Here is a 12,857-nt window from a genome sequence, read left to right on the forward strand (position 1 = left end):
ATAAGTGGAAGGGTGTGATTGTGGTGACTGTGGAATTTAAGTTCTATGAAGAGTATGGGAAGGAAGAGGATGAAGCAGAGTGGGAAAAGATAGAATCTGGATTGAAGGTTGCTGTTGGATCAAAGGAATATTGGAATTGTGACCTTGTTGAAGTCGATGGGCCTTGTTGAAGGAAGTGTGTCACTGTGGGGACAGGCTTTGAGGTCTCTTTTGCTTAAGCTTCACTCAGTGTCACAGTCATTTCCTGTGGCCCGATCAAGATGTAGCCAGCACCATGTCTGCCTGTACACCGCCATGCTTCCCGCCATTATGATAATGGACTGAACTTCTGAACCTGTAAGTGAGCCAGGCACCCCAGTGTTTTCCTTATAAGAGTTGCCGTGGTCATGGTATCTCTTCACAACAATAGAAACCCTAACTAAGTCAGAGGCATTAGAGTAGTTGTTCTCAACCTGTCTAAGGCTGTGACCCTTTAATATGGTTCCTCATGTGTGCTGACCCCAAACTATAAATTTTTTTATTGCTATTTCATAACTGTAATTTTACTACTGTTATGAATCATAATGTAAATATCTGATATGCAAGGTATCTGATATGTGACCACTGTGAAAGGGTCATTCAACTCTGAAAGGGGTTGCGACCCACATGTTGAGAACTGTTGCATTAGAGTAAGCTGGAAAGATAAGATGGTGCTTAAAGTACAGAGTATTTAAAATTGAAATTATGGGGGTGTTGCAGTTATTGGTGATGTTACCACAGGCATGAGTGTTTAATTCTGATGAGATTAGTCTTGGAGAGTGTAACAGTGTACAATGAGCCAAGGCATTATAGAAACTGAGATTAGTGAGCCTAGGGGGTAGCAGGTGACTTAAGAAGTGGTAGTGAGTCACAGGTGATCTGATGCAAAGCTGAGTTCTCAGGAAGGGAGGAGGAAGAATGATTAGTTATGGAGAGCTGGGGAACAAGGAGAAACACCTACCCATACATCATACACTTGTAGAATAAGGTAAGTCAGCCGGGCGGTGGTGGCGCACGCCTTTAATCCCAGCACTCGGGAGGCAGAGCCAGGCGGATCTCTGTGAGTTCGAGGCCAGCCTGGGCTACCAAGTGAGTCCCAGGAAAGGCGCAAAGCTACACAGAGAAACCCTGTCTCGAAAAACCAAAGGGAAAAAAAAAAAAAAAAAAAAAAAAGAATAAGGTAAGTCATGGATGGCATCAAGGGAGAGCAGGGCTCCAAATAGAGCATGGATGTGAAAGAAAGGTCATTTTAAAGGTTCAGGAGTAAATGAATTGTTGATTTGTATAAAAATGTTTAATATGCTAAATGTAACATTTAGTCTTTAACAATTGTGTTGCTGGTCCTCTTGTTAATATTTGAGGGAAAACTGAGGTATTAGGATAGAAGCATTAGAGGAGACAAATTGAATTTGGAGGATTTTGTACTTGAAGAACTTATGGCTAATAGACTTGAAAAACTATGTGCAATAATAACTTGTAAACATAGAATGACATCCTCCTTGAAGAACATGTAATGTGTAGAAGCTTACAGTAAGACAGGTTTTAATGCCTGAGGGCTCATGAAAGAAGATGTCATGGAAATATTTCCTTTGAGCTCTGTTTGGAAGAAAGTAGGTAAGATGTGGGTCAGTAGAGCAGACCAAAGAACACTTTCTTACACTCATGGAAGGAACATGGCTTTCCTCGGAGGGGTGTTGGCTGTTGAAGCAGTCAGAGACTAGTTTGAGCAGTTACAAAGTACACAGATCCCTGTGAAGGATCATTGTCTAGGCAGTCCTGCGCAGCAGGTAATATTGTGAGCCACATATGTAGTTTACATTTTTCTAGTAGTCTCATTTTAAGAAGTAGAAACGGGGTCTCAGAAATTAAGAGCAATTAAGGCTGTTCTTGCAGAGGACCCATGTTTGATTTTTGGCACCCACATGTTGGCTCAGAACCATCTGTTTGTAACTCCAGTTCCAGGGGATCTGATGCACTCTTCTGGTCTCCATGACCACCAGGCGCGCGCGCGCGCGCGCACGCACACACACACACACACACACACACACACACACACACACACGTGGCTCAAACTCTAATTGGTCATAATAATAAATAACCTGGAGCCAGATATCCGGGTAAATGCTGAAAGATCAGAGAAGTAAAGCAGCTAGCCAAACTCACCTCTTTCCTCCATGACTTCTCAGACTGAAAAAGGGCTGAGCTCCTATCTATACGCCACCTTATCACTTCCTCTCTCTTGTCCAGCCATATCCCTTCCTGTCCGTTGTCTGTACAGACCTCCAGATCTCTATGGTTAGCTAATGGCCAGCACCACCCTCTGATCTTCAGGCAAGCTTTATTTGTTAGAGCACAAACAAAATAATCACCACAGATACATGTAGAAAACATCTTTACACATAGTTAAAAGTAGAAATAAATGAATAAATTTCAATAATAGTTTCATTTAACCTTATAATCAAAATGTGATCATTTCAACATATGATTGATATTTTAAAATATGAATGGTATGGTTTACACTCTTGTTTTTGTCCTAAATCTTTGAAGTCTGACATGTATTTTATATTTAGAATGCTTCTCAATTCAGGCCATCCATGATTCAAGTGCTCAGTGCTTTCCCAAGGCTTCTGACTTCTATAATGGACAGTAGGAATCTACACCAAGTGTGAATGAAGGGCAGTAAAACTGTAGGAAGTGACAGGTCAGAGGGCTACTTGTCATATTGGTGTTTCATTGTCTAGACATAGTTTAGAAGTTATTGAATAATTTTGATGAGGGACCAAAATCAGAATTGATTATTCCTCAGCATTAGAACAGGAGTAGCCTGGAGCAGAAGGGGAGAGGACACATAGAGGTCATGAGAACCGAAAAACGATAGGGAATGGTACAGAGGGAATGACCTCAGGGGGCAGAGGGAAGGTATTTTCAATCTGATGGTGATGGAATGGCACTGCTGAGTCTAGATGGAGTAGTCGGCTCCATGCAGGGTGGTGACTCATGTATTGACATCAGTGTATTGGGTAAGCACTTATTTACTCAATAGTTTGGCGTGTGTGTGTGTGTGTGTGTGTGTGTGTGTGTGTGTGTGTCTTTAGAGTATAGAAATAAAAGTGTAATGAGAGCCTCAATGCTATGTATATATATATATATATATATATCAATTTATTAAGGGTTTCTATGGGGAAAAAAGACTCACCGATAGAAAATGAAGTGATGCTATTGCCTCTTTGTCTCCCAGGGAAAGATGGGGAACGCTCCAGACCAGGTCTACAAACCATGTGCCAGGAAGAAAGCCTTCCATGTCCAAGAGAGAGCTCGTGACCCCCTCCCCCTTCCCTTTTAAGAGATCACTTAGGTAGGCAAGAAGCACCACCTCTTATCAGGCCAGATAGCCTAATGTCATGGGTGGAGCTAATTCCCACTACACTTCCCCTTTTTGTCTGAATAAGAAGGTTCTAAACCTAATACAAAACTATATACAATAAGAACGATTACCAAGTATTGTCCAGGAGAAAAAAGGGTAATAACATAAATAAAAGTGGAACTACAACCAACAAGAACACCGTCAAGTAAGAAACATACTAAGTGTCCAGATCATAGGTAAATGGCAAATTACAGAGATTGCTCCAATAGTTGTCCTATCCTGAAGAATCTAAATCTAGTACCTAATATGCTCTTAGCTAAGATATGAAATGATTGTAACTATAACTATCTAGTCTGTAAGGAAGATAATGAAACATTTCTTGCCTTTAAGGAATTTGTGGTTGTTAAATTTCTAATCTTGTGACCCTGTTAGGAAGAAATTTTTGAAAATATTTGCAAATAGATGTTTGGTTATTTATATAATGTGTTATACATAAAAATAGGAGCTTTAAAATGAAAGGTAAATCTACAAATAAACACTTAAAATATCACTTGATTTTACTAATGTATCAGTCTTTTTCACTAAATGAAATATGCTTTACTGTTTTTACATTTTGGCTTAATGTCAGTGCAGTGATTTTTGAAGATCAGGCTCTCAATTGAATTTACTTTGTTCCTTCCTCTGAGGACTGTCATAGTTTTTGTTGTTCTGTTGTTGTTGTTGTTGTTTTGTTTTGTTTTCCTTTTCTCTTTGCTCTTTTGGAGCAGGCTACCAAGCTCCCAAATAAATACACAGAGACTTAGTCTTACTTATGAATGCCCAGCCTTAGCTTGACTTGTTTCTAGCCAGCTTTTCTAACTTAAATTACACCATTTCTCTTTAACTAGGTTTTGCTTCAGGGCTTTTTACCTTTCTTTAGTCTGTATGTCTTTCTTTCCTTCTTACTCCATGGCTGGCTAGGTGGCCAGCCACTGACATCTTCCTCTCCTTCCTTTTTCTCTCTCCTCCCCCTTGTTTCTCCTCATACTCATTCTCTCTGCCTGCCAGCCCTGCCTGTTTCTCCTGTTTTGCTATTGGCTCTTCAGCTCTTATTAGACCAATCAGGTGTTTTAGACAGGCAAAGTAACACAGCTTCACAGATTTAAACAAATGCAACATAAAAGAATATGACACATTTTTGCATCATTGAACAAATACTCCACAGCATAAACGAATGTAACACATCTTAAACTAATATTCCACATTTCCCCCTTTTTGTCTAAATAAAAATGAAAGGTTTTAACTTCAACATAGTAAAACTATATACAACAAAAACAGTTATCAAGTAAGAATTACATTTACAGTATTCAGTCCATTTGTATTTAGCAAATTCAGAGAAAACATTCCATTATCTATCTTAGTGATTCCAAAGTTTTATACCTAATTTACTTTCTGTCATAACTAAGGAAAACTATAACTCTGTTTAATCTTTAACTCCATCAAAGACCCCAGAAGAATATAATATTACCTAACAACAGAGACATATGGCCACTAAAGGAAACTTTATCTAAATCTCTATCCTTCTGTAGAAGTTAGGATTCAAAAGTTGAGGTGAAATCCTGGTAGCTCAGAGAAGCTGAATAGCAAGTAGCTAACCATAACTTTTTTGTGGTTGTTGAGACTTAGTAAACTTCTGCTTTCTCTGGTGGTAGAGGGTAGATCTTAAAAATGAGCTAGGTTAGCTGCATTTTTGTATTTTAATAATAAAATTTTGTGTTTTAATCCACTCAACTGCATGGGCTCTGTCACCACAGGGAGCTAGCTGGTACCCTTTGACCTCAAGGTGAGGTGTCTTTGTGCATATGTATGTTCTGTAAAAGACTAGAGGGGCTTTATTAACATTAGGCACAGTGCACAGCAGAACATTCCTATCAGAGATAAAGAGAGACATTACTACATAAAGGTGCCACTTAGAGCTCTGAAACGATTTAACAGTAGTTCATGTCCGTGGACCTAACAGTAAGCAGCAGCAGTGATTTGGCAGAGTACAGTAGCAGAAATACATTCAACTACTTTTAGTCTTAGCTGGCTTAGCATATAGTTTGAAGGTTTTTTTTTTTTTAATTTTAATTTTTATTTCATATGCATTGGTGTTTTGCCTCCATGTATGTCTGTGTTAGGTCATCAGATCCCCTGGAACAGGAGCTACAGACAGCTGTGTGCTGCTGTGTGGGTGCTGGGAATTGAACCCGGGTCCTCTGAAGAGTAGCCAGTGCTCTCAGCTGCTGAGCCATCTCTCCAGCCTCAGAATATAGTTCAAAGATTTTTAAGCATGCAAGTTAACATAGTTCATTCATATCAAGATGCAAATCATGTTACTCAGTAGTATTCACATATGCCTGTTGACATTTCCAGACATCTCTTTTCAAAATATTTCTTCTATAGCAATAATTTCTTTCAAAACATTAAACATTGTTTTTTGTCATTTACTGTTGTCCTTACTTAGGCTTTTCCCTAAAGTATTCACCAGGATACTGTTGTTAATAACTTGCTATAGTGAGGCAAAAACAGTAAGTTTAGAGCAACTTAGCTTTTTATAGACGAATATATAATTCATCTGTAAGCTCAATGACTTTTTGAAATGTATGTTGTGAAAGATTACCCAGAAAACTTTTATATAAAACTAGAAGCTTTCATGGTAGTTTTTCATCTCACCACAAAGGATTGAAAATATTTTCTTAAACTTTCACACTCTTATTTTTACAAATTTTAATGTTGGTGAGATGATGTCTTACAGTGCTCTGTGCCCTTAGTTGTAAAAGCTTGCTCTTTGAATGTGTGTAACGCCGTCTGTAAGTTTCTGTGTTCTCTGATAGAGGACAGATCTTAAAAGTATGTGGAGTTCAAGAGTTTTGTGTTTCAGCCACAGCGTCACCTCTGCCCCTGGTGACCGTCAGAAAAGCTTTCTTTAGCATTAGTGTGGAAGTAATTTGATACTGAGGATACATTTGTTTTCTTAGGTTGTTTCTGTTACAGCAGTGTCCAGCATGTAGTTAACAGATAAATTAGAACATGGGAATAGGTCTTTCCAGGGCTCCAGTAAGTCTCTCACTGCACAATTTCCTTACACTTCTCTGATTTGTTTCTTATTCTTCAGTGCCTTCCAAGGCATATGCTATCAAGAAAACTGCATTTTTCACCAATTGTTTCTGGTATATGTCAGTCAAAACTAAGCAAAATACAGGGAGAACTAATGTTTCCTGATAGTGTCAGGATTTTTAGAGTAGATCCTTTGATATTAAAGAAATGGAACAAAAAAAAAAAGAAAGAAAGAAAGAACTGGAACAAAACAGAAAAGCTAAAGAGATTTTCCAAATCATTATAATTATATTTAATTAGTTCAATGCTTGATTCAATTCAGGACAGTAATATCGTTGTCTAGGTCTTAAATGGCTTCTTGGAGGATGATTTGTTTTTAATGTGTGGGTATTTGTGTGCGTGCACAAGAGGAAGTCAGAGAACAACTTGGAAATTCTCTCTCCTACCATTTGGGGCTTAGAGATTGAACCAGGTTGTCAGGCTTGCTGGTAGATACCTTTACCCGTCTGGCTATCTTGCCAGCCCCCAAATATGTATTCTTGAATATTGGAGAAATTAGAATAGGATCAGACTTTTAACCAAAAGAGTAAGAAAATTTGTAGTGATTAAAATAAAATTGTGATCATTGTAAGTCTCTTGGTAGTTGTGCCCAACATCACAGACATGTCTGCACCTGTAGCCTTGGTTAAATCTCTAAGGCTTGAGTTTTTTTTCTTGCAGACAGTGTGATGTCTTGAACAGGAGCAGTAGTAGGGGGCCTAGGAGTCTCTGTGCTTTAGGAAGGTATTTTTGCCTGGCTTCTGGCTTTTTCCTTAATGCTCTGTATAATACCAATAAAACTTTCTCTTTAATTTGAGAAAACTTGCTCATCATCATTTAAAAACATCAACATACTAGAGGAAATTATGTTCACTTAACTGTTAATTCCTTCCTTTATTGAAGGTTTCATCGTTAGAAACTCAGTCTCTGTTTCAGATAGGCTCTCGGTGATCTTGAGCGTTATTGAGGGTCAATGTTACTACAGCCTCGTTCTTTTTTGCCTCATATTTTTTGTTATAAGAGCTTAATATGTGGAAGAGGTGAAGGGCCAACTGTGCCACTTTCCTTTTTGCTGTTACTACTTGTATTTTAATTTACACCTGTGATGTGTGCATCAATTTTTAAATAGTTTCAGTATAAAGGCCACTATACATATTTAAATTTTCTAGTTTACTACATTTTGACATGTGTGTTCTCTAAAATGACACAGTTGTAATCTGAGGTTAGGTAAGGAGTTTAAAAATTAGTAGACAAAATTCAAGAATAATCATGATAAAAACATGTATATTGCATTATATCGCAGTTAGTTAAATGTTGCCAAGAATGAAACATTCCTGAAAACTATTGTGTTAAATTTTCCCTTGTGTGGCTGTAGCTCTGTGACAGAGCATTCACCTGAGCTTGCGGTGGCCCTAGGCTTGATCGCTAGCAGCTACAACAGTAACACTGTAACAACCCAACCTCTCATTCCTATGGCTCAGCAGATCACTTTGTACATCCTATGGAGTGCACGTTTCCAATTTAGGAGATTGTCGGGGCTGTTGGCCATCTGGTGAATGCCTGGAAATAAATCTGGGCTGCAGTGTGACTTACAGAAATCATTTTTCAAGCCTAGAAGATAGTTCAGAGACAAAGTTCATTCATGCATGTATTTTGTTGAAAGATTTAAATGAAATGAAATGAATGATTGTGAAATGAAAGAAAGATTGTGGCTATTTGTGCGTTAAAATTAAAGGAAAATTGAGGTTCAATGTCTTTTGAATAGTTTGTTTTTTTATTTGTTTTTTGGTGTTTTGAGACAGGATTTCTCTGTGGAGCTCTGGCTGTCCTGAAACTCACTCTGTAGAGCAGACTGGCCTGGAAGTCACAGAGATTGTCCTGCCTCTGCCTCCCAAATGCTGGGATTAAAGGTGTTGGTTGCCACCACTGCCTGGCAGGAATAGTTCTGTTTTGTTTAAGGAGTTGCTAATATGTACTTGATGGACAAGAAATTCTTATTCCTGCTCAAGGTAGTGCCAGAAATGAAGGAACAGGAAACAGGAGTTCTAGGTGGTAATGGCTACAAACTGTACTTTAAAAGCTACATTTGCACATAGTAATTGGCTTTTATATTGCTTTTTTTTAACCTCATTTTTTAAAAAAAAAGATTTGTTTATTTTTATGTGCATTGGTGTTTTGCCTGCTTGTATTTCTGTGTGAGGGTGTTAGGTCCCCGGAATTGGAGTTGCAGACAGTTGTGAGCTGCCATGTGGGTGCTGGGAATTGAACCTGGGTCCTCTGGAAGAGCAGCCAGTGCTCTCACCCCTGAGCCATCTCTCCAGTATTGTATTGCTTTCTAATAGTGGGAATTTCCCCTTTCCAAATAAAATATTATGAGCTACCAAATGTAAAGTAGAACAGAGAAATATGAAGTAGATTCCCCTTAACCGTTCTTACCTGTAACACTTATTCACCACCCCACCCCCCTAAGATAAGTACACATGTGCTGAGGGGGAAAAAGGTAATGCAGATATTTGATTTTTCCTCCCCAAAGTGTTCACTTTAAAAAAAAAAAAAATCCCTGAAGGCCATTGAGATGGTTCAGTAGGTGAAGGCACCTGCTGCCAAGTCTGGCTCTTTGAGTTCATCTCCTAGGACCCATATAGTAGAATGAGCTGACTTCTACAGGTTGTCCTCCAACTTCTCTGCATGTGTTCTGTGGCATGTGTCTCTTCCATAGACGAACACATGTATGTTAAAACAAACAAGAAAGAAAAAAACCCCAAAAGTTCCTTGATGTGTCAAACCATAGCCTCCTGGGTAAAGATGAGGTGTACTTTGCGTCTGAAGCTTCTGTTGAGAAGATTTTGGGGCCTGTCGAGATGGTTTAGTGGTCAAGAGAGTTAGGAATGTCTGTCTACTGCTCTTCCAGATGGCCTGAGTTCAGTTCCCAGCACCCACATGAAGTGGCTCAAACCACCTTAACTCCCTCTAACTCCAGGGGATCTGCTCTTCTCTTCTGAGTTCTGGGGACACCTGTGCTCAAATGCTAATAGCCACATGTGGACACATGCATACACATAATTTAAAACAATGGAAGTAAGCTTTAAAAAGAAAGTATGTTTTTACTTTTTCATTAAAATGAGGCAGGCTGTTTTAGCTCATATTTACATACGAAATTAGAAGGAGAAAAGACCAAAAAAAAAAAAACCAAAAAAAAAAAGCTCATGTTTTAGAACAGCTGCTGCCAGCTGCTTTCTGCTCGATGATGATATCCCGAGACAGAGAACGCTGCTTGTTTCAGGTATTCCTTTTCCAGGGTGGGGTGTTTTTTTTCTTTTAATAAAAATTAAATTAAAAAATGACTTGGAGCTGGAGAGATGGCTCAGTGGTTAAGAGCACATATTGGTATTGTAGAGGACTCAGGTTTGGTTCCAGCAGGTTATTCATAACCATCTGTAGCTCCAGGTTCTGGAGATCTGACACACGGAGGGTACTATACTCACATGTACAAATCCACATGTATTAAAAGAAGATAAGGCATATATTTGGTTTATTTGACCCTCAAAGTGTTTACTTGGCCATCTCTCCAACCTCCTTCTGTGACTTTTTATGTAAGATAGAAAAAGGAAAAATAAAGGTCTTGATGGTTAGCCCTGGCTGGCCCAGAACTTCATAGACCATGCTGGCCTTGAACTCGGAGATCTGCCTCCGCCTTCTGAGTGCTGGGATTAAAGGTGTGTACCACCACTGCCTGGCCTCTATGGTTGACTAGTGGCTAGCTCCGCCCTCTGATCTCCAGGCAAGCTTTATTCGTTATATCACAAACAAAATATACAACAGCAGTCAGTCTCTCAGGGCCAGAGCTGGGGTAGAGCCAGGGAGGTACTTGGCACTAGGCACAAAATTTAAGAAGGTATCCACACCCCACAGTAATTAAAGTAAGTATTTTTAATGTAATATTAAAAATGGATATAAAACTGTACAGAATCCAGGCATGGTGGCGCATGCCTTTAGTCCCAGGACTCCAGAGGCAGGTGGAACTCTTAGTTCAAGGCCTGCCTTTTCTACAGAGCAAGTTCCAGAACAGCCAGAGCTACACGGAGAAACCCTGTGTAGGGGAAAAAATATTCATTAAGCACACAGGCTACTATAAATGAATATTTCAGTGCAAAATGAAAATACTTTTCTGGGGTAGTTCAGAAAAGAGACTTGTAGTCCAAGAACTGAGAAAGGTCTCTAAAGCCTGTGTGGACACTAAATAAGGTCCAGGCAGATGAGAGGAAGAATGCCTCCTTCCAGAGAAGAGCAGATGAAGGGCACAACATTGAGACCAGCTGGGTGTGTGTTCCTCACTCAGGAGCCTATACCTCCTCCCAGTTGAGAGTGCATACGATCGATCACTCTTTCAGTGCCCTAAGTGTGGAAGATACCTACTGTTTCCTCAGTGTACTCCCTGCATTCTAAGGCATCGGGGAATCCCCCCCACCCCCCCATAGGGTCTCTCTATACAGCTCTAGTTTATCTGGAACTCACTATGTAGTCTAGGATGGCCTTGAACTCTTAAAGACCTGCCTCTACATCCTGAGTTCCGGGATTAAAGGCATCTTTGGGGGATCTCAAGAGATGGTTTTTCTGTAGTTGTAGGTAAGAGTTCATAAGAGGAAATAGGAAGGCCGTTTTTATGCTCTATTGAGCCAGTGCCTCAGGCTTTTACGATCACGTTAATCCATGTGGCAAAGTATATGATTCATTTTCACCTTAAAGTTGTTTATTTTATTTACCTATCATTAATAAGTTTAGATGATGTATATGTGTGAGTGCAGGCCTATGTGTACCATAGTGTTTGTGTAGAGGTCATACAACTTTCAGGAGTTGGTTCTCCCCTTCCACCTTGTTGAGGCAAGATCTCTTGTTTCCTCTGTTTTAAGTACACAGGCTAGGGATTCCAGGGAATTTCTTCTCTTTCAGGCTTTTTACCCTGGGTAGGTTCTGGGGTCAAGTTGAGGTCATCAGGCTGGTGAGTGCTTTACCTGCTGAGCCATTCCAGCAGCCCCAGCTGGTAAACTTTTAATTCATTCTTATTTCTTATATTCCTTGGTCAATCTTGTCTTCTTCAGGCAAACATCTCTTTTACTAGGTAATAAAACTCTTGTTGGGGATAAAGTTAGTCTGTTATATAATTGGGTTTAAAAATTTCCAGTACCTACAAACCATACACTATTATAAATAGGTTATATTCGGCTCTTAGTGATAAAGGACAGCAGGTCAGTTAACATGATTCGGATTTTCCTGGGTGAAATAGAAGACATTTTTTGTGAGACAATATAAGCCTAGGCTGGCCTCTTAAATCATCTGTATTTGTTCCAGGATATGTGCTCACATCTGAAGATTTGGGGCTAGCAGCTGCCAATGAGAGAACATGTAGTGTTTGTCAGCCTGGGTCTGGGTTACCTTACTCAGTATGATTCTTATTGGTTCTATCCATTTACCTGGAGAACAATGTCATGTAACTTACGTTTGGTACTTCCCTCCCTTCTTCCATATGCATAGACACAAAATTAATGATTTTTAAATGAGCGAAAACTTGTAAGCTGCATTTGTCTTTCTTTGTTTTCCTGGGTACCAAACTCTGGCCTTGTGTATACTCTCAGCTTCTCAGCTAACATTCTCAGGTTAGGAAACTTGTTCAAGCTCTTGGGCCTGGAGAGTCTCCACAGTATATCAATGTGGGTTCATATTTACTCAGTGGGAACAGCATATATAATATTTAAAGATTTTTGAAGGCTTCAGAATTTTACAAACTTGCTTTTTATTCTTTATTTTTTTTAACAGGATGGCTTAAATTCCTTGGTCCTTGACTTGGATTTTCCTGCTTTGAGGAAAAATAAAAATATAGATAATTTCTTAAATAGATGTAAGTATATTTATTTTTACTATTCATGTTTGGACACACAGCTGGGCTTTAAATGAGATGTGTTTGGCTAACTTTTTGGTACTTAAATAGCTTTGTTAACCTATGACCTAGCCACTGTTCTACTGCTGTGAAGAGACACTGTGACCAAGAGGACTCTTGATTACAGTTTCAGAGATTTTTTAGTCCATTGTCATCATGGCAGGAGGCAAGGTGACACACCTGATGCTGGAGTAGTGGCTGAGAGTGACATCCTGATCTGCCTGCGGGTCAAAAGAGGGACGCTGGGCTTGGCATGGGCTTTTGAAACCCAAAGCCCACCTCCCAAAGTGATGTACTTCCTCCAGCAAGGCCACACCTCCCAGTCCCTCTAATCCTTTCAAATAACGTCACTTCCTGTTGACTAAGCATTCAAATATATGAGCCTATGGGGCTGATCTTACTTAGACCACCACAACCTATTAA

General features: G+C 39.4%; 1 protein-coding gene across 1 annotated transcript in view; it reads left to right on the forward strand.

Moving 5' to 3' along the window:
- Rock2 (Rho associated coiled-coil containing protein kinase 2) overlaps positions 1-12,857 on the forward strand; it is a 103,962-nt gene that overhangs the window by 31,807 nt on the left and 59,298 nt on the right. Inside the window, 1 exon segment of the mRNA XM_059248192.1 lies at positions 12,314-12,395. Within this exon segment, the coding sequence (XP_059104175.1) occupies positions 12,314-12,395 (82 nt within the window).

The sequence above is a fragment of the Peromyscus eremicus genome, chromosome 22 (assembly GCF_949786415.1).
Source record: "Peromyscus eremicus chromosome 22, PerEre_H2_v1, whole genome shotgun sequence".
Classification (NCBI taxonomy): Eukaryota; Metazoa; Chordata; class Mammalia; order Rodentia; family Cricetidae; genus Peromyscus; species Peromyscus eremicus.